We start from the raw sequence: 18,855 nt of genomic DNA on the forward strand, positions 1-18,855 counted from the left end.
TTTCCTTGAAAAAAGTTTAGAAGGGTTGATAGGGAAGTGATGTGATACAGTCTACAGAGGGTAGGTTGGGTGGGAGAGTGTTGCAATATCTCAAAGCGGGTAGATACGAGGGTTTTGGACCACAACCTGATATAAAGAGCTGACTCACTGGAAAAGACCCTGATGCTGGGAAAGATTGAAGGTGGGAGGAGAAGGGGATGACAGAAGATGAGATGGTTGGATGGCATCACCGAGTCAATGGACATGATTTTGAGAAAACCCCAGGAGATAGTGAAGGATGGGGAAGCTTGTCGTGCTGCAGTCTATGGGGGTCACAGAGTCGGACACAACTGAGCGACTGAACAAGTGCAGCAGAGATGGGCGTGAGCAAGAGAAAATTGCATGTGATACCCAAGGGGGAGGGGCTGAGGGAGGCAGGGCTGGCTGTAATGATGCCCTGATGTCCCCAAGAACAGTTCTGACAGTTCCTCCAGGAGAGGAGAGTGGGAGAGACGAGCTGGGTTTTAGATGCCTGTTGCATTGTATTCTCTGGAGCCTGGATCATTTCACATTCTGTACCCAGCATCTAAGCACCCACTGAACCAAAACAGATGAGGTCTCTGTTGCACTGACTGTCAGCTCTATGTCCAGAGTGAAGGGATGGCCTGGCCAGCTCTGTGGTGTGGCAGTTTTGTTTTCTGCCCAACAGAAGAGAAACACGTTGTCTCCATCACGGGGTTTGTCGTGCTCTGGGTCAGTTGCCTGTGGGAGTCTCCTGTCTAAGGAGCGGGCTGGAAACCGCATCAGAGCTCGGCTGCAATTATGGGCTTGAGGATGGCTCCAGAGGAAGCCCCGCTCTGTTCCACCCACCTCGTGGGTTCGTTTGTTGGTCTTGCTGAACAAACAGCAGAGCTGAGAGTCAGATGAGTCTGTTTTAAGACGTGGAGCTGTGTCTAAAGATAAACGGTTGTGAAAGCACAGAAGATGCTTCACAGCTCGTGTATTTTTAGGTGTTTCAAAAATAAAACCCTCCTCTGGTAAGGTGGCCATGCAGATCGAATGTGAAAATGAGTTTGTTGTTCCCAAATTAACTTCCAGACCCGTAAAAGGTGCTGGCAGGCAGCTGCCTGTTGAAGCCATGTGAATTACAAGTGAGTTCACCTGGGCTGCCCGCAGTGTTCACATCAGGCCAGCCAAGCTGCAGGGTTCAGTGTTTCGGGCGTGCGGATCTCAACCTGCGATTCATTTCCTTGATTCATTCAGTCTTCCCAAAGGAGACTTTTGGGGGTTATTTCCCACCGGTTTCCAAACCCAGTGTCAAGTAACAGCGTGCCTCTCAGGGATGGCCTGAAGACTGGATGGCCAGCAGGCTTGGCATTTGTCTCATACCAGGAACAGCTGAATACAGTGTGGTTTGTAGGGTTTTTGTTCTTCACATGAAATCAAGACTGGTGTTGCCAGATGATGATTGTAACCATCTGTCTGACTCTGTGTATTTTTAAACTTGACCAAACATTTATCCTCTTGAGTTGCCATTTCTACATCGGCACATGGCGGTGGCAATTAGAAGCTTTGTTTTTGTTCATTTTTCTCCCCTTTCTGGCCTCTTTTGGGTCAGATTCCTTTCAACAAGGGAGGAATATGAGTCAGAAACACACTCAAATTAAGTGGAAATGTCACTTCTAAATGTAAGAATTTGACTTTAGTCCTATATCTTGAGTTACTGGTTGTGATCCAGTTTTCAATGAAGTTGAAAGCTTAACAGTTTGAATTGTTTAATTGGATGAGGATGGCAAGCAGTTTTGTTAGGGAAGAAGGTGGGTGTGGAGCATGAGAACTCAGTTAAAAAGGGAACTTATTGGTACATTGGTAATGAATCCAGGTGCCTCCAATGTCTCTACGTTGACTCAGCCCTGCCTGTGTGCCAGGCTGTGCTGTGGCTCCAAGGATGCAAAATTCCTCTTCACCGTGGTAACCGTTTATTAAAATAATGAATGAACAAAAGACAGCGCCCCTCCAGGACCTCCCAGCTTGTTGATGAAAGCAGACACATCATACCTTTGACAACGGCTCGGGGCGACAATGACTGTGATAAAAGTGCTGGGAACACAAAGAATGGGCATCGCAAGAAGAGCTGAGGGGGTCAGAAAAGGATCCCAACTGGGCACTAGTGTGGAGTTTTGAAACATTCCTAGGGGAATTCAGCCAAGAGGGAGGGTGGCTCTTCCCTGGCAGAAGATCAACAAAGACTTGGAATAGCATGATTTGTCGACCTGCAGGACAGGCAAGAACCTGCAGTGGAGGCTTTGTGCAGCCGACTGGTGAGGTGGTCAGGAGCAGGCGAGGAAGGGCCCTGTGTGCTAGTGACCTTGACTTCATTCATGAAGGCTGGCAGGGGACAACGTCAAAGGTGAGTTCTGGGAACGCTCACTCTGACTGTGGGTGATGGATGAGTCCAGCAGGTGTATCCGGTCTAGGAGGAGAGGTGACCAGCAAACCAGATGGGAAATGTTGGGGTTCAAAACAAGTCCTCGGGGAGCTAGAGTATGATATTTACTAAGAGGTAGACTCTCGGTGTTTTGTTGGGTATGGGGGCAGCATGCTGTATTGCTATAGGATGACTCCTGGATTTCTGGTTTATCCACTTGGGTAGACTGTGGTGCCATTTGTGAAGATGTGGCTGTGCGTAGAGAAGCAGGTGTTTTGCAGGAAGCAAAGCTGAGGGCAGCCAGTTGCAGATGCCCAGCAGACTCTTGCGTACACAGATCCACAACTTAAAACCAGAGCTGTGCTCCAGAAAGAGATTTAGAGAAGTGAGTCGACCCCATGGGCTGTAGCCCGCCAGGCTCCTCTGTCCATGGGGATTCTCCAGGCAAGGGTTCTGGAGTGGGTTGCCGTACCCTCCTCCAGGGGGATCTTCCCAGGAATCAAACTGGGGTCTCCTGCATTGCTGGAGGATTCCTTACCAGCTGAGCTACTAGGGAAGCCCCGGAGAAGGGTGGGTGGAAAGTAAATCTGGATAGTGGCCCCCACTTCTTAACGAGGACCTTCTCTGTAGGGAAGACATGGCAGGGACTGGGCCAGTTTCCCCGGTGCATTTAGGTTACTTGATCTACATCCAGCTTTTCAGGACCATGTGCTGAATGCCGTTGTAGCTTTATTTTCATGAATGAAAACAGTAATACGCACCTGTGATTTATGTAACACTTTCACATGGTCATTGGGTGGAGGAACAGAGGGTGTGTTGTTGTTATTGATTGGAATCTGGGCCCTGGAGGGGTGAAGCCGTGAACCAGGGAAGGTAGGTCCAGGATGAGGACTCGGGGTCTTCTGACCTGACCACACCTTGCTGTCTCCATCCCGTCTTCCTGTGTTGTAAAAATGACTTTGCAACAGTAACACGGACGCTCCATATCTACCAGCAGAATGTATCTGAGGCTACTGGGTCACTTTTAGTGTTCTTTTATCTTTTTTTTTTTGGCGGGGGACAAGATACTAGGTATTACAACCTTTGTTGTTGTTGTTCGGTCGCTAAGTCGTGTCTGACTCTCTGTGACCCCATGGAGTGCAGCACGCAGGCTTCCCTGGTTTTCACTATCTCCTGGAGTTGGCTCAAACTCATGTCCGTTGAGTGGATGATGCCATCCAACCATCTCATCCTCTGTCACTCCCTTCCGCTTTTGCCCTCAATCTTCCCCAGCATCAGGATCTTTTCCAGTGAGTCGGCTCTTTGCATCAGGTGGCCAAGGGATTGGACCTTCACCTTCAGCATCAGTCCTTCTAATGAATATTCAGGGTTGCTTTCCTTTAGGATTGATTGGTTTGATCTTCTTGCTGTCCAAGGGACTCTCAAGAGTTTTCTCCAGCACCACAGTTTGAAAGCATCATTTCTTCAGTGCTCAGCCTTCTTTATGGTCCAGCTGTCACATCCGTATATGACTACTGGAGAAACCGTAGCTTTGACTAGATGGGCCTTTGTCATGATGTCTCTACTTTGCTGTACTTAAGCCTTTTGAAACCTTGAATTGGTAGGCTATGTCTTAAAGCAATGAAGGGAGTCTCTCACAGCATTTTATAGCAATAGGCACTGCAGCTGTTCCTGATTATTAAAATGGGCAAGGAAATGTATTTTTTCAGTGAGTTATGTGGAACTCCTCTGACTAGAAAAAAACTTTTATGTGCTCCAAAATAGAATATACTTTCTATTTCGGAAAAGCCGTTAAAATGACCAGGCGATTTATTCTCATGAAATTCGGAATCCGGTGTGAGGGAAGCAGCACATGGCCCCACCTGGTGTTTGAGAGCTGCATGTACCCTGAGTCCCAAAGTGCACGGCGTTCATGACCGTTTTTGGAGCAATGACAGCAATTGCCTTTTTATAGAGTGAGCATGGAAACACAGGCTCTTCACTCAGGCATTCAGCTTTCACTGTAGTAGGTTTTTAAATTCATAGGTGTCAATCCATTTAATTCTACCAGCTACTAATGTTGTTATCCTTGCTTTACTTGAGGAAACTGAAGCACCAAGAATTTAAGTAACTTGAACCAGTGGAACCAGCATTCAAATTCAGACTGTAGCGTTTAATGACTATAACTCACTAATAAACACAAAAATATGAATAAGCACAGCTATGATGTTATTGGGCTTCCCAGGTGGCTCAGTGGTAAAGGATCCAACTGTCAATGCAGGAGATGCAGTTCCAGTCCCTGGTTCAGGAAGATCCCCTGGAGAAGGAATTGACAACCCACTCCAGTATTCTTGCCTGGGAAATCCCATGGAAAGAGGAGTCTGGTGGGCTACGACTGTAGCAAAGAGTTAGACACGACTTCGCGACTGAACAGCAAGAGAGTGGTCCATGGCACAAGCATGGAACACATGTTTTCTCACCGCTCTTGTGACTTCTTACCACATTGCATCTCTGGCATCCCTTGACACTTAACTAACAACGAGGCTGTTCTCTTCCCCACTCCACTCAGTCTCCATGTTTACTCCCGTGTCAAACTTCCCTTGTTATCCAACAGATCTCTTATCCATGCGGCCTTTGTTTTGGTGACAAAATAATCCATGCAAGGTGGCAAGTTCAGGTAGTGGGAGAAAAGATAAAGGTGCCCTGGCTGTACTTACTTTTGCTGATGGACCTCAACCACTTCATCTAATGTGAAGAAACCGTTAGGAACTATGACTTTGGTTGCCATGTTGATTTACACCTTCCTTTGCTGGGGGAGGGAGGGTCCAAAAGTATCATTTGGCACCAGTATGGGCGCAAACAATGCAAATGAGAAAGTAACTGAAGCTGCCCCCACTTCTGTGACTGTTAGGAGAAAAATTCGTTAGGATGCGGGTGTTCAGTCACCTTTCTGGAGGTGCTCAGACTTTTTTCTCGAATATTCTGTGGGTTGACCCTGAAGACTGTGGGAGCTATGAAGGAGTTTTATGCAGGGGAGTGTCTGTCTTCAGGTGTTCATTTGTCAAGGGTACAGCTAGGATTGAACACACAAGACTTGAGTGGGAAATGAGTGAGGAAGGAGACTCTTGGGGATAATTGAGCAAGTGTGGTCAGGATGGTGTGGATGGAGAAAGAGGGGGTTGATTGAAGAGTTAATTGAAAGTGGGGCGTGGCCAGCACGTGGAGACAGTGGCTACGGACCGTGAAGCTGGAGAGTGGGACGATTCCCGTCCTATATGCGTGTGGGTGAGTGGGGAACGGGGGAGTCACTGCAGACCTGTGGGAAAGCACCCCCCAATCAGGATCCAGGGTCCTGCCCTTGCTCGCTGGCTCTCTTCCTTCCTCTGTCAGCAGAGGCAGCTCTGTTCCTCTGAACCGTGGCCTCTGGGCTGCCCATAGGTCAAGGTTATGTCGCAGCATGTCTGCGTAGGTCAGTTGTGCTCTGTGCCCCGTGGTTCTGAAACGTGAGTCAAGGTGTTTTGCAAACATGTAGACCTAATTGTCATTTGAAATCTGGTGTCAGGCCTGCTGAGAAATGACTCAGGTCATTAGTGAGGAGGTGAAACTGTAAAACGTGTGCTTTCATGTTATAAAAGCCTAACCTACTTCTGGAACTAAGTGGATGTGCTTACAGTAAGAGGCATTTTGAACTTTCCACGAGGCATGGTTTCCCACAGTCTTAAAAAACAGCAGTGAAAAACTGGGTTCTTTCTCCATACCAGCCAAACACACATTTCACATATGCTTTCCTTTTCTTTTTCTTTTGGAAGTGGGGAGAGATTCAGATGATTGAATTTGGGTTGGGCTCAAATTTAGACTGGTTTTCTCTCCCCCACTGTTGGCACAGGGGAGTCCATTGGTTGAATTTATTGGCATCCACAAAATCTGTAAGACAAAGTATTCAAGAGTGGGACAGTCTTCAGACGTGTTGGAATGATTTTTGAGCCAGAGACACTAGCTGGGTGTGAGCTCATGGACCAGCTCTAACTGTGTGTTGGGGACCAGGCTCAACTGGGGAAGGTAAGGTAATGTTAGTGGGTCATGGGCATAACCACCACTGGCATGATCCTTCCATCCTAGGGGCTGCCTTAGTGCTGACCACCTGCTGTTCGGAGAGCCCCACTTCCTGCCCCTAGAGTCTCTGGGGGTTGGGTGAGAGGCATGGGTGTGTCATCTGTAATGGCCACACCATGGACCTCATTATCTTTCTGAAAGACCTTAACCTTGCTTCACTGGGCCAAGTGCCATGAATTACTCAGAAACAAAACGAGGCCTCAGATGTTCTGGATGTTCTGTCTTCACCTTTACTAACAAACTTAATGTCCTGTGGGTCTCCTGCCCCCATACAGAATCCACGTCATCTGTGTCAGGATAAGTGACTTTTTTTTTGTTTGTTTTTAATTTTTCTTATTTATTTAGGCCGTGTCAGGTCTCAGTCGTGGCACACAGGATCTTTCCATGTGGTACATGGACTCTCTAGTTGTGGCATGTGGACTCAGTTGCTCTGCAGCAGGGGGAATCTTAGTTCTCTGACCAGGGATTGAACCCCTGACCCCTGCATTGGAAGGCAGATTCTTTTTCTTAAGTGATTCTAGGGGGCTGGCTCCCCAACTGGGAAAAGGGAGCACGCCTATGAGGTTTTGACCAAAGTCCATCACTTTCAAAAGAAAGCTTGTATTAAAAGCTTATGGTGTTTTTTCATATATAAATCAATACTTAAAAAACTCATCTCAGAATTTTATAACCACCTTGCTATTCTGCTATGAACGGGAGGCATGCAGGCAGTGCACGCTCAGTTATATCTGGCTCTTTGTGACCCCGTGGACTGTACCCCACCAGGCTCCTCTGTCCATGGGATTTCCCAGGCAAGAATACTGGAGTGGTTGCCATTTCCTCCACCAGGGGATCTTCCTGACCGAGGGCCTGAACCTGCATCTCCTGGGTGTCAACAGGAGTGCCAAAATTTTCACAATTTGGGCATCTTATTCTCTTTTCAGATATGTTAATGATGGGTTACTTTTCTAATATTCATTTAATAATCAAACTGATGCCCTGACTGTGGCTTTTCTCTTTTACTTGTAGCTGAGACAGGGGATTGGCAGCATGCCTACCTATCTGTATAAAGAGGATCTTCACTGATTGTCTTGCGTTCTGCCAAAGTGGGGAGGGGGAAACATTGTAAATGTTCTAAATGTTCTGTGAACATTCATTCACCGAAAAATGAAGTCTTGGTATTTCACTGAATAAAAATAATAATAATGTAGACAGCTATCAAAGGGTAGAAACAAGCTTGACATTTTAGACCTACAAGAGGAAGGAGCCAGACAGACTCCCAGAGCCTCAAGCATCACCTACCTGCCTGCCTCCCTCGTCTCTGCAATTGTAATAAAAGAAGCTGCCAGCACCTGTGTTCCAGGCATTGATGGAAGGGTTCTGGCATCCCCCAGGGGGCCATGTGATTCTCTGCTCGCCTGTAGAAGTAGGGCACTTTCCTTCCCCAGGGGAAAAGGCTGCATGCACTCTTCTTTCCGGCCCATCCTTCCCCTGATGCTCTGATGGGGAAACGGGGGCTCTCTAGAGAGTGCAGGTTTCCGAAGACCTGAAAATTCACTCCTGAAAGCTCTGCATCTTTTCATTGTTTTTTAATGGAAGCGAAATGTATGTAACAGAAAGCTGACCACTTGAAGGTAAATTCAGTGGCATTTAGTACATCCAGTGTTGTACAACCAGCACCAAAATGTTCTCATCGCCCCACTGGAAGCCCTGCGCCTGCAAAGCAGTCAGCTGTCAGTCCTTCCGGCCTGCACCCTCCCTTCTGCCCGTGTAACACCTCCAGTGTTGGTCTGACTTCTGTCACCTAGCATCACGTGTGCAAGGTTCATCTCCAAGAAGCCTGTATCAGTACTTCTTCCTTAGCATGGCTGAATAACAGTCTGCAGTATGGTTGTACTGCATCTGTTTACCCATCTATCTGATGGTGGACATTGGGTTGTTTCTACCTTTAGGTTCTTGTGTACGATGCTGCTGTATTTTTGTTGGGAGTACCTGTTTTTAATTCTGTGGGGGTACATACCTAGGAGCGGAACTGTTGGGGCAAACAGTAATAACTCTTTGACCTTTTCAACCTTGTTTTGGTTTAAAATGTTTCCAAAGCATGCTCTTGACCATCTTACATTTGAAAGCAGTTACACGGGACACAGGATATTTTGCTTGATGTTCCTGGAAGTCACTGTAAATATAGATGATTACAAATTGCTATAATATGGTACAGATGCACTCAGGATGTTTGAGCTTTCTGTCTATGTTTCTTGCTTTTCTTGAACTCTGCTGTGTTACCACCCCCTGCCGGCGAATGTGAAGAGAAGGTTCTGGGTTTTAGGTGGCCTGCATTCACATCTCACCTCTGCCCCTTACTGACTGTATGACCAAATGCAAAATTTTATCACTCTACCTTAATTTGCTCATCTGAAAAATAGGTGCAATAATACCGTGAATCTCCTAGGAATACTGGGAGTGCTTTCAAAGTCTCAGGCCCTCTATATTAGTCTGTTCTGACTGCCATAACAAAGGACCACGGACTGGCTGGCTGAAACAACAAGTCAGTTATTTTCTCACAGTTCTGGAGGAAGCTCAGCGTTTGAGGTCAGGGTATCAGCAGGGTTGGTTTCTCCTGGGGGCTCCTGCCTGGGCTTGAAAATGGCCACCTTCTTGCTGGGTCCTCACGTGGTCTATCTGTGCATACACCTCCCTGTGTTTCCTTGTGTATCCAGGTTTTCTCTTCATACAGTGACAAGTTTGGGCTTCCCCGGTGGCCCTAGTGGTAAAGAACCTGACTACCAATGCAGGCTGCAGATGGTGACTGCAGTGATTTTGGAGCCCCAAAAATAAAGTCTCTCACTGTTTCCATTGTTTCTGCATCTATCACTTCATGGCAAATAGATGGGGAAACAGTGGAAACAGTGGCAGACTTTATTTTTTTGGACTCCAAAATCACTGCAGATGGGGACTGCAGCCATGAAATTAAAAGACGCTTGCTCCTTGGAAGAAAAGCTATGACCAACCTAGACAGCGTATTAAAAAGCAGAGACATTACTTTCCAACAAAGGTCCATCTAGTCAAAGCTCTGGATTTCTAGTAGTCATGTATGGATGTGAGAGTTGCATCATAAAGAAAGCTGAGCACCGAAGATTTGATGCTTTTGAACTGTGGTGTTGGTGAAGACTCTTGAGAGTCCCTTGGACTGCAAGGAGATCAAACCAGTCAATCCTAAAGGAGATCAATCCTGAATATTCATTGGAAGGACTGATGCTGAAGCTGAAGCTCCAGTCCTTTGGCCACCTGATGTGAAGAACTGACTCCTTGGGAAAGACCCTGATGCTGGGAAAGATTGAGGGCAGGAGAAGAAGGGGATGACAGAGGATGAGACGGTTGGATGGCATCACTGACTCTATGGATATGAGTTTGAGGAAGTTCCAGGAGTTGGTGATGGACAGGGAGGCCCGGCGGGCTGCAGTCCAACTCTGCGGGTCGAAAAGAGTTGGACACAACTGAGCAACTAAACAACCAATGGAGGAGATGAAGATGTGGGTTCAATCCCTGAGTGTGGAATATAACTGGAGGAGGGTGTGACAACCCACTCCAGTTTTCTTGCCTGGAGAATCCCATGGACAGAAGTGCCTGGCGAGCTGTAGTCCACAGGGTCGCACAGAGTCAGACATCATTAAAGTGACTTAGCACATGCAATGACAAGTTTAGGGCCCACCTGAACAGCCTCATTTTAATTTAATCATCTCTAAAAGGTCCTGTCTACAGATAGAGTTGCATTCAGGGGTGCTGGAAGTCAGGGCTTCAGTACATGAATTGGAGGAGGGGACAGAGCCCATAGAATGCTGTCAAGCCCAGGGCTCCATGAACACACCGTGGAAGCAGGCAGATGAGTGGTGGAGGCTACAGGACCTTAGCGCCCGCCCTTCTCATCTGCTGTTCCACTTGTGTCTGAGCCTGGGAACCAGCAACCCAGCTTCATTAGCCTTTCTTAAAGAAGGACAGATGAGTTAGTCTGTGTCCACGTGGAGGAGGCATGAAGCATGATGCTTTGATAACTCTGTAGCCTCTGTTTTGCTCTTCTGAAGATTTTGCTTAATTTCTGGCCTGGATTTGGTTCCAGAAAAGGGAAGATTGCCAGTCAGCTTTTTTCCAGGTAAGTTACATGGCATTTCAGGAGGTGTTTGAGATTACTGGAAGAATAGCGAGTGTTTCCACAAGTAAAATGTTCTTGTTACTTCTTAAGTCAAAGATTTGTAGCATAAAAGTTAGCTTTTTGACTCTTTTTAAGTGTGCAGTGCAGTGCACTAAATACCATTGCTGTGTTGTGCAACCATAACCACTATCTACCTCCAGAACTTTCTCACCATCCTGAATAGAAGCCCACTAAGCAGTCACCCTCCCTGTCCCCTCTGCCCATGCCCTCTCTTATTGCTTTAATCCCGCCTTTCCTAACAGCCACCTGATGGGGTCAGGAGGTCCCCAGAGAATGAGGGATCTGGGCTTTGATGTGTCCCCATTGTCTTTCTCTTGTTTACTTGCAGCCCTCTTTGAAGTGGCTTCATTCCTTTGGACAAGACTTGTCCCCAGAAGTACAGATAAAAGTGTGTGAGTCGGGGCTCAGGAGTCCCTGGTCCCTTTAACATGCACTCGGTGGATTCTGTTTAGGCTCAGACAGTGGCCCCAGTGAGAGGCGTCATCTCCTCCCCTCTTAGTGTGGAGCCTCCTTGAGCTGCTTCTGTCTCCACCCCAGGGTGGGTGGGGGTGAGATCCCATGCCCAGGTGCCCCCTCCTCCTCCCCGAGTGCCACCTGTAACCCAAGTTCCTGTCTTCTCACCCCCTGTCCCCGCAGACCTACATCGGCTCCATCATTGCCTCCGTGAACCCCTACAAGACCATCACGGGCCTGTACTCGAGGGACGCCGTGGATCGCTACAGCAGGTGCCACCTGGGTGAGCTGCCCCCCCACGTCTTCGCCATCGCCAACGAGTGCTACCGCTGCCTGTGGAAGCGCCACGACAACCAGTGCGTGCTCATCAGGTAACCAGCCGGCCCCCAAACACAGAGCCCGCCTCCACGCACGTCAACCCCCAGATTCCCCAGACAGAGTTCTCCGTTTTGAATAGCCCAACGACTACAGCTTCGGAAAGAAACGGAGGACTTGATAAAAAAGCAGGATGTACCGTGTTTGCTGGCTCTTGTCCTCAGTGATTTCTCCATTTCGGGTCTTTGTTTTATTTACCTTAGTTATTCTTTGGTTTGTTCCAATGATCAGGCATCGTCCTTCTGTTGACTTATGGAAGCATTGCCTAGTACTTCCAAATTTAAAATGTTTTCTGTATTCTAGAGTGCTCGTTAGAATGCTTGCTTGTTCGAGCAAGGTTTTGGTTTTTGCCAGTATCAGATTACCCTAGAATCTCCCAAATTTAAGGATTTTTAAGGAATTTAATAATTGGATGTTCCTAAAGTTGAGCTTTGAATTAGCCACAGAAGAGGGACTTACTCTGTTATATGTTGAGGGAATGATAGAAAGGCATAATGATTTCCATTAATTTTGGGGAGAGGTGAGGGACGTGCCATCTATTTTAGCCAAGTTTTACTCATTTATTAAAATAAACTACCAGATGCCTCACTCTCAAAACACTTATTACTAGGAACTACCTAAAAAAATCATAGAGTGTATTACTTTGAAGATACGTAATTTTTATTGAATAATAATTCAAATTGCCCTTATCACCTAATTTCTAGTGACACCCTGTTGGCTTATATTATTTATATTGGGATCATGTTCTAGAGAAGGAAATGGCTGCCTGCTCCAGTATTCTTGCCTGGAGAATCCCGTGGACAGCGGAGCCTGGCAGGCTACAGTCCATAGTACTGCAAAGAGTGAGACACGAATGAGCGACTGAACACTACACACACACACTCACACACACACACACTCTCACACACACTCACGTGTGTCTTAGTGGTGATCAGAACACTGCTGGATGAGATCCAGAGCAGACATGCTGAGTGCCCTGGAATATCCAAGCACTTCACCCAGGCACTCGTTCATGGAGCTCAGCTGTTGCTAAGACCCGACTGAATCACTAAAACTGCTGATGGGACTGGAAAGCCATCAAAAACAGAGGTCAAGATCTTCTTTCCCAACTTGTGGCAAAATAATTATTTCAAGGGGAGAAGAAAAGGTGTTTAGAATTAGGACATCATATCAGGACCCCACTCCCTGATTTCTGATCCAGTGGAAGTGAGGCTCAGGAGAAAGGCGGAGAGCCATGTGTCAGCTTTAGACTCCCAGCCCCAAATTGCAGACAGACAGACACCCTGCTCAGGGTTCAGGCACGTCACTCGTGGCCGTGATCACTGTCAAATCCAGTCCCCAGATGGTGAGGAGCTGACCAGCCCTTCCACCCACCCAGTTCACCTGTCCAGGAAACCACTGCTGCTCTTTTGGGGAGGGAGTCAGGAGCAGATGTACCGGAGGAGAGACCTGCTCGAAGCTCCAGGAGAGAGAAAGGAGGCCATTTGGGAGGTCCTCACACTGTTGCCCACCGTCCCAGCTTCCCAGGTGGCTCAGTGGCAAAGAATCCGCCTGCCAGTGCAGGAGTTGCAGGAGACGTGGTTCAGTCCCTGGGTCAGGAAGATCCCCTGGAGGAGGAAATGGCAACCCACTCCAGTATTCTTGCCTGGACAGTTCCATGGACAGAGGAGCCTGATGGGTCCGTGGCGTCACGAGGAGTCTGATACAGCCGAGCACGCGCAGGTACATTGTCCCACATGGTATCTGACGGAAAGATGGGTGATAGATAATGACCAGCATTTCCAAAGGGTTTGAACACTGTGCCAAGAACTTCCCATGCATCAGCTCATTGAAACCTTCCAGCAGCCCTTTGACGCACACGCTCTGCAAGTACCGTGTAGGCGACTGTGTTGTTGTTCTTGGCAGTGGTTTACCCGTTGCTCTTGTTCATGGATCCTTCATTTGCGATAAATCAGAATTATGTGAATGTGGAGGATAGAACACTGCATTTCTCCTTCATCTTTTCTCTCCCTGCTTCCTCCATCAGTTACTTTCTTTAAGGAAAGGGAAACACCTGGGCAGATATATTCTCTTTTCTTACCTTAAGGATGCTCACTCACCAGGTTGTGGAAACAACTTGGATAGAGGGACTGTCCATTAATCCAGTTAAGTAAATATGAATCCTTGTAACTTGCAGTTAATAAAAAATGAATCTAACACTTGGTATAAACACAGAGCATTTAAGAGTCACTTTCCCAATGAATTGACTTGCCTTCTGATTGAAGCAGTATTTGTGGGCTCTTTGATATGGTTTCACAAAAGTTGAAAGTGAAGTTTAGAAGTTAGAATTTAAGATCACTGTTTCAGCATACAGAATAAAATAAGATTAGCAGAATATAATTTGAGAAGGTTAACAGAGAGTTAAAGAAGATCAAGCTGGTTTCCACACTTAGGTACCTAAATATTTGCCATTGATAATTGCCTGTGTTTATTACTTTCAGTGGAAAAAGTGAGGGCATGACTCATATATCACTTGCTAGACAGAGCAGTTAGGGAAGAAAGTGAAAAATCAAATGAGATCATTGTGCATATATATGTATGTGTAATAAAAACGGAAAGGGGTTAGCATGTTCCTGCCAAAGACTATGGTATTTAAAAATAAAGTCGGGGGTAGCCGGGAGGGAGAGGGGACCCCAAACAGAAAGCTCTCATTGTGTAATTCTGATGTGAAGAGTATTCAAATTAAATCAGGAAACGGCATTTTTAAGAATAGATTTCTCATTAAAATGTGTTTTGGTTTTTAATAGACCACTCTAGCAGGATTTTTTTTTTTTTAATGGGACTTGGGGCTGTGGGAATTTAGAGAAAATTGAGTATAAAAATAAAAACTGTAGGGCACAGTAGCCCATTTAGATTTCCTTGGGCATGATCTGCCCCCTGGTGGCTACAACATGTTACTACTTTGAAAACTTTCAGGCTAATTACCTAGGAAACTAAGAAAATAGGCCTATTTGGTTTTAGGCAGGGACCTCATAGATCATTTTTTCTCTCACTTTATGGGCCTCTGTTACTTCCAGTCTCCAGGATTCTAGTCCAGGCCTTTATTGTTTGTTTCACTTTCAAGAGTTTACCTCCCTTAATGCAAAGAGCTGACTCATTGGAAAAGACTTTGATGCTGGGGAAGATTGAGGGCAGGAGCAGAAGGGGATGACAGAGGATAAGATGGTTGGATGACATCACTGACTCAATGGACATGGGTTTGGGTGGGCTCTGGGAGTTGGTGATGGACAGGGAGGCCTGGCGTGCTGCAGTTCATGGGGTCACAAAGAGGCAGACACGACTGAGCGACTAAACTGAACTGAACCTCCCTTAAGCTCTAGTTTTATTTTACTTGATTATGTACATTTAAGCCAATGCTTACACTATTATAATTTCTAAAATATGTATTTAAATCTCCATGAGCTTTTTAATCTAACAGGGTCTGCATTTGATCTTGGTTGGTCTAGTACATTTCAGGTTAACTTCAGTTTGGGGCAAGCAGAGTTTAGTCTGTTTAGTCTTTTATGGTCTTTTCTGGATATATGACCTTTTAATGTCAAGTCCTGTGGTTAATTCATCTGTGCAACCCAGCGCCCAGGACAGTGCCTGATAGAGGGGTCAGCATCCAACATCCGTCAATCAAAGGATGGATGGGCGGAGCAGCTGTTGCTTTAGGACCTCTGCTTGCTTTGCGAAAAGTTTTTTTTGTTTTTGTTTTTTTTTTTCAAAATAGTAGTGATTTCTTCTTAACAGAAGAAGAAATCTATAATGCAGGAGATGTGGGTTCGATCCCTGAGTCAGAAATAACCCTCGGGGAAGGAAATGGCAGCCCACTCCAGTGTTCTTGCCTAGAAAATCCCATGGACAGAGGAGCCTGGCCTGCTACAGACCATGGGGTTGCAAAAGAGCCAGACACAACTTAGCGACTACACAACAACAACATGTCTTTTATATTCGGGAATAGTACTTGGGTTCTCAGTCTTTTTTTTTTTTTTATTCTAGTGGTATATTTAGAAATCTTTGAATTGGAATAGTGAACAAAGCTTGCATCCTGGATTAAAAAGTCACTAACCGGAATAAGGCATGGGACATGCCTTGAGCTCGTATCATATGGAAGGTTACCTTGTTAGGCTTTTAGGATTAAAAAAACAAAAGTAGCCAACCACTGCCCTTTACGAACTTCTGCTCTGATGGGAAGAAACTGACGTAAACATGTAATTTCAGTGCAGCCCGCCAGTGCTGTCTGAGAAATGTGTACGTGGTTGCTCAGGGAAGATGACGGTAGATGCTCAAGAAGGAACTGAGAAAATATATCACAGAGGAAGGGCCGTGTGGCTATGAGCCCAAGAGTCTGTGGGAACACAGCAGGTGCAGAGGGGGGGAAGGGCCCAGAAGCATTTGAAAAAATTGGAAGAACAAGCGCAAGTCGCTCAGTTGTGTCCGACTCTTTGCGACCCCTTGGACTGTACAGTCCATGGAATTCTCCAGGCCAGAATACTGGAGTGGGTAGCCTTTCCCTTCTCCAGGGAATCTTTCCAACCCAGGGATCGAACCCAGGTCTCCCACGTTGCAGGCAGATTCTTTACCAGCTGAGCCACCAGGGAAGTCCTGGAAGAACAAGGATCAGCAAATGGAAAGCATGCCTGTAAAGTGTGGGATTTGCTAATAAGGACATGTAGGAACCAGGCTTGGTTGGAAAGGCAAAGATGGTGCATGGCTGTTCATTGAGAAAGACAAGACGTGGTGGGGAAGCTGAGGTTGGGAGCTGTGGAGTGGCTTGCCAAGGAGACTGTGAACTTTTGTCTCCTTGTGTTAGTTTCAGAGCAGAGTCCTACTTCCTGCTGCAGGGTCCCACCTTAACGGCTCTGTCCTGCTTGCTAAGACCTGCCGACTGTATCTTCTAGGCAGTAGAGAAGTGTCCAAAGTCTTCTTAGTCAGCAGTGGAGTGATCCGTGTGTGTTCCGAGAAAATCACACGAATCAGGACAGTTTGATTCACGGGATGGAGAATGGTTGTCAGGTGTCCGCAGAGGTAGCCTCTCAGTTCAGTTCAGTCGCTCAGTCATGTCCGACTCTTTGCTACCCCATGAACTGCAGCACACCAGGCCTCCCTGTCCATCACCAACTGCTGGAGTCTACCCAAACCCATGTCCATTGAGTCGGTGATGCCACCCAACCATCTCATCCTCTGTCGTCCCCTTCTCCTCCTGCCCTCAATCTTTCCCAGCATCAGGGTCTTTTCAAATGAGTCAGCTTTTCGCATCAGGTGGCCAAAGTATTGGAGTTTCAGCTTCAACATCTAGAGATAGACTCTGCTGCTGCTGCTGCTAAGTCACTTCAGTTGTGTCCGACTCTGTGCGACCCCATAGACGGTAGCCCATCAGGCTCCCCCGTCCCCGGGATTCTCCAGGCAAGAACACTGGAGTGGGTTGCTATTTCCTTCTCCAGCGCATGGAAGTGAAAAGTGAAAATGAAGTCGCTCAGTCCTGTCCAACTCTTCGTGACCCCATGGACTGCAGCCTACCAGGCTCCTCCGTCCATGGGATTTTCCAGGCAAGAGTACTGGAGTGGGGTGCCATCACCTTCTCCGAGAGATAGACTGTAGAGAGTTATATTTTCTCTGAAGAGGACATATTTTTGGCTCAGTGAGCCTGATCATTTCTGTTACCACTACTCTACTCTGCCCTTAGAGTGTGGAAGTGCTTGCAGACAGAGCACGTGTGAAATGCCAGGCTGTGTTCCAATAAAACTTTATTTATAAAAATAGAAGGGCAGATATGGAGGCTGCAGTTGGCCGACAGGTGCGCTGGAGGGGAGACTGCAGATGGATAAAGGGCCCTGTTCACAGCAGAGGCGCTTTCCTTCAGGTGTTTTTTGATCCCTCCTCCCTGATTTCCTGGGGACTTCTCCACCTTTGAGCCTCCCTGTCCCTGGTTCTTGGATCTCTCCTTTTCTACTGGACCATTGGCTTTATTACCCAACAATTTCTAGTATCTTTTACAGGATACTTGAACTTTTTTGCCTGGTGACTCAGACGGTAAATAATCTGCCTGCAATGCAGGAGACCCGGGCTCGATCCCTGGGTCAGGAAGATTCCCTGGGGAGAAGGGAATGGCAACCCACTCCAGTATGCTTGCCTGGGGAATCCCATGGACGGAGGAACCTGGCAGGCTACAGTCCATGGGTTTGCAAAGAGTCAGGCATGACTGAGAGACTAACACACTTACTTATTTTCTGTATTTTTGAAATAAGAAAAGATAAAAGATCGTCTTTGGCTCCGCAGCCTCTTCCACACACTGCCCCGCCCTCCTCCAAGCTCCTCCACCATTCTGGACTCTTCCTCGTTCTCTTGGCTCATGTTCCTCAGCTTCTGCCAGCCTGCCTTTCCTTCTGTGCATCTCCCTGCCTCCCCAGACTTCAGGGCTCCCCTGCCAACTTCTCTGTGTCCCACCCATGTGTCCACTGCCCCCAGGGCATCACCACGAAGGTCCCTTCTGGGCATCTCAAGGGTGACCCCTCCTCAGTTCACCCTAATTTTCTCCCAGAAAATCGTGTTCCTCCTATCATGCTTCTTGTTCTTAGCAAGGTCTCAAGCTGGAGATCAGAACATTAATCTTGGCTCTGTGAGTCACCCCGCCCACAACATGAAGGTCAGATTACCTTTGGTCAACTGTACCGATCTCATATATACAGTTAAGTGATTATTGACAAAGATGCCCAGCTGTGTTACCAGCGTCTAGGTCATCACACTGGCTGGGAAACTCCCTGGACACTCCCGATTCATTCCCCCACCTCCCTGTCACCGAGCACCCAGACCAGGACCCCAGCCATCCCCTCCCTCCTCTGGGGACCTCTGGCTTTCCTCTTTGCTCCCACTCTCCTTATCCTCTGCGCTCATTCCCCAACTTCCTTTCTCATGTCTCTCCATCCATCCATCCTCAATCCATTCTCCACACCGAGTGATTGGTTAGAACCTTGAACCTGATCATGACATCCTTCTGCTTAAAAAGTATTCTTGAAACTTTCCATTCTGCCTACAAAAAGTTCTCAGAACTTCTAATATGGTCTCCCAGGCCCCATATCAGTGCCGTAGTTATTTTTCGTTCCCTTTTTTAAATTTTCATTATTTATAAGGCTTTTTTTTTCTTTAACAGCATCAACTCATTTTGACTTATCTGGCCGTGCGTTTTTTCTCTGAAGCCCGAGTTTGTGTTTGTGGTCACGTTGGCGCCAGGGGTTAGGGCTGTAATCGTCAGGGGCTAATGAGACAAATGCAGGACTGGATATGTCAGTGATGTGTTCGCTGTCAGTGAAGGGGAATTAAG

The 18,855-nt window shown here is 47.0% G+C and overlaps 1 protein-coding gene across 1 annotated transcript in view; it reads left to right on the top strand.

Moving 5' to 3' along the window:
- The window catches only part of MYO10 (myosin X), a 259,996-nt gene that overhangs the window by 120,993 nt on the left and 120,148 nt on the right, over positions 1-18,855 (top strand). Inside the window, exon 4 of the mRNA XM_070774825.1 lies at positions 11,322-11,509. Coding sequence (XP_070630926.1) covers positions 11,322-11,509 — 188 coding nt within the window. The remainder of the gene's footprint in view (positions 1-11,321; positions 11,510-18,855) is intronic.

The sequence above is a fragment of the Bos indicus genome, chromosome 20 (assembly GCF_029378745.1).
Source record: "Bos indicus isolate NIAB-ARS_2022 breed Sahiwal x Tharparkar chromosome 20, NIAB-ARS_B.indTharparkar_mat_pri_1.0, whole genome shotgun sequence".
Classification (NCBI taxonomy): domain Eukaryota; kingdom Metazoa; phylum Chordata; class Mammalia; order Artiodactyla; family Bovidae; genus Bos; species Bos indicus.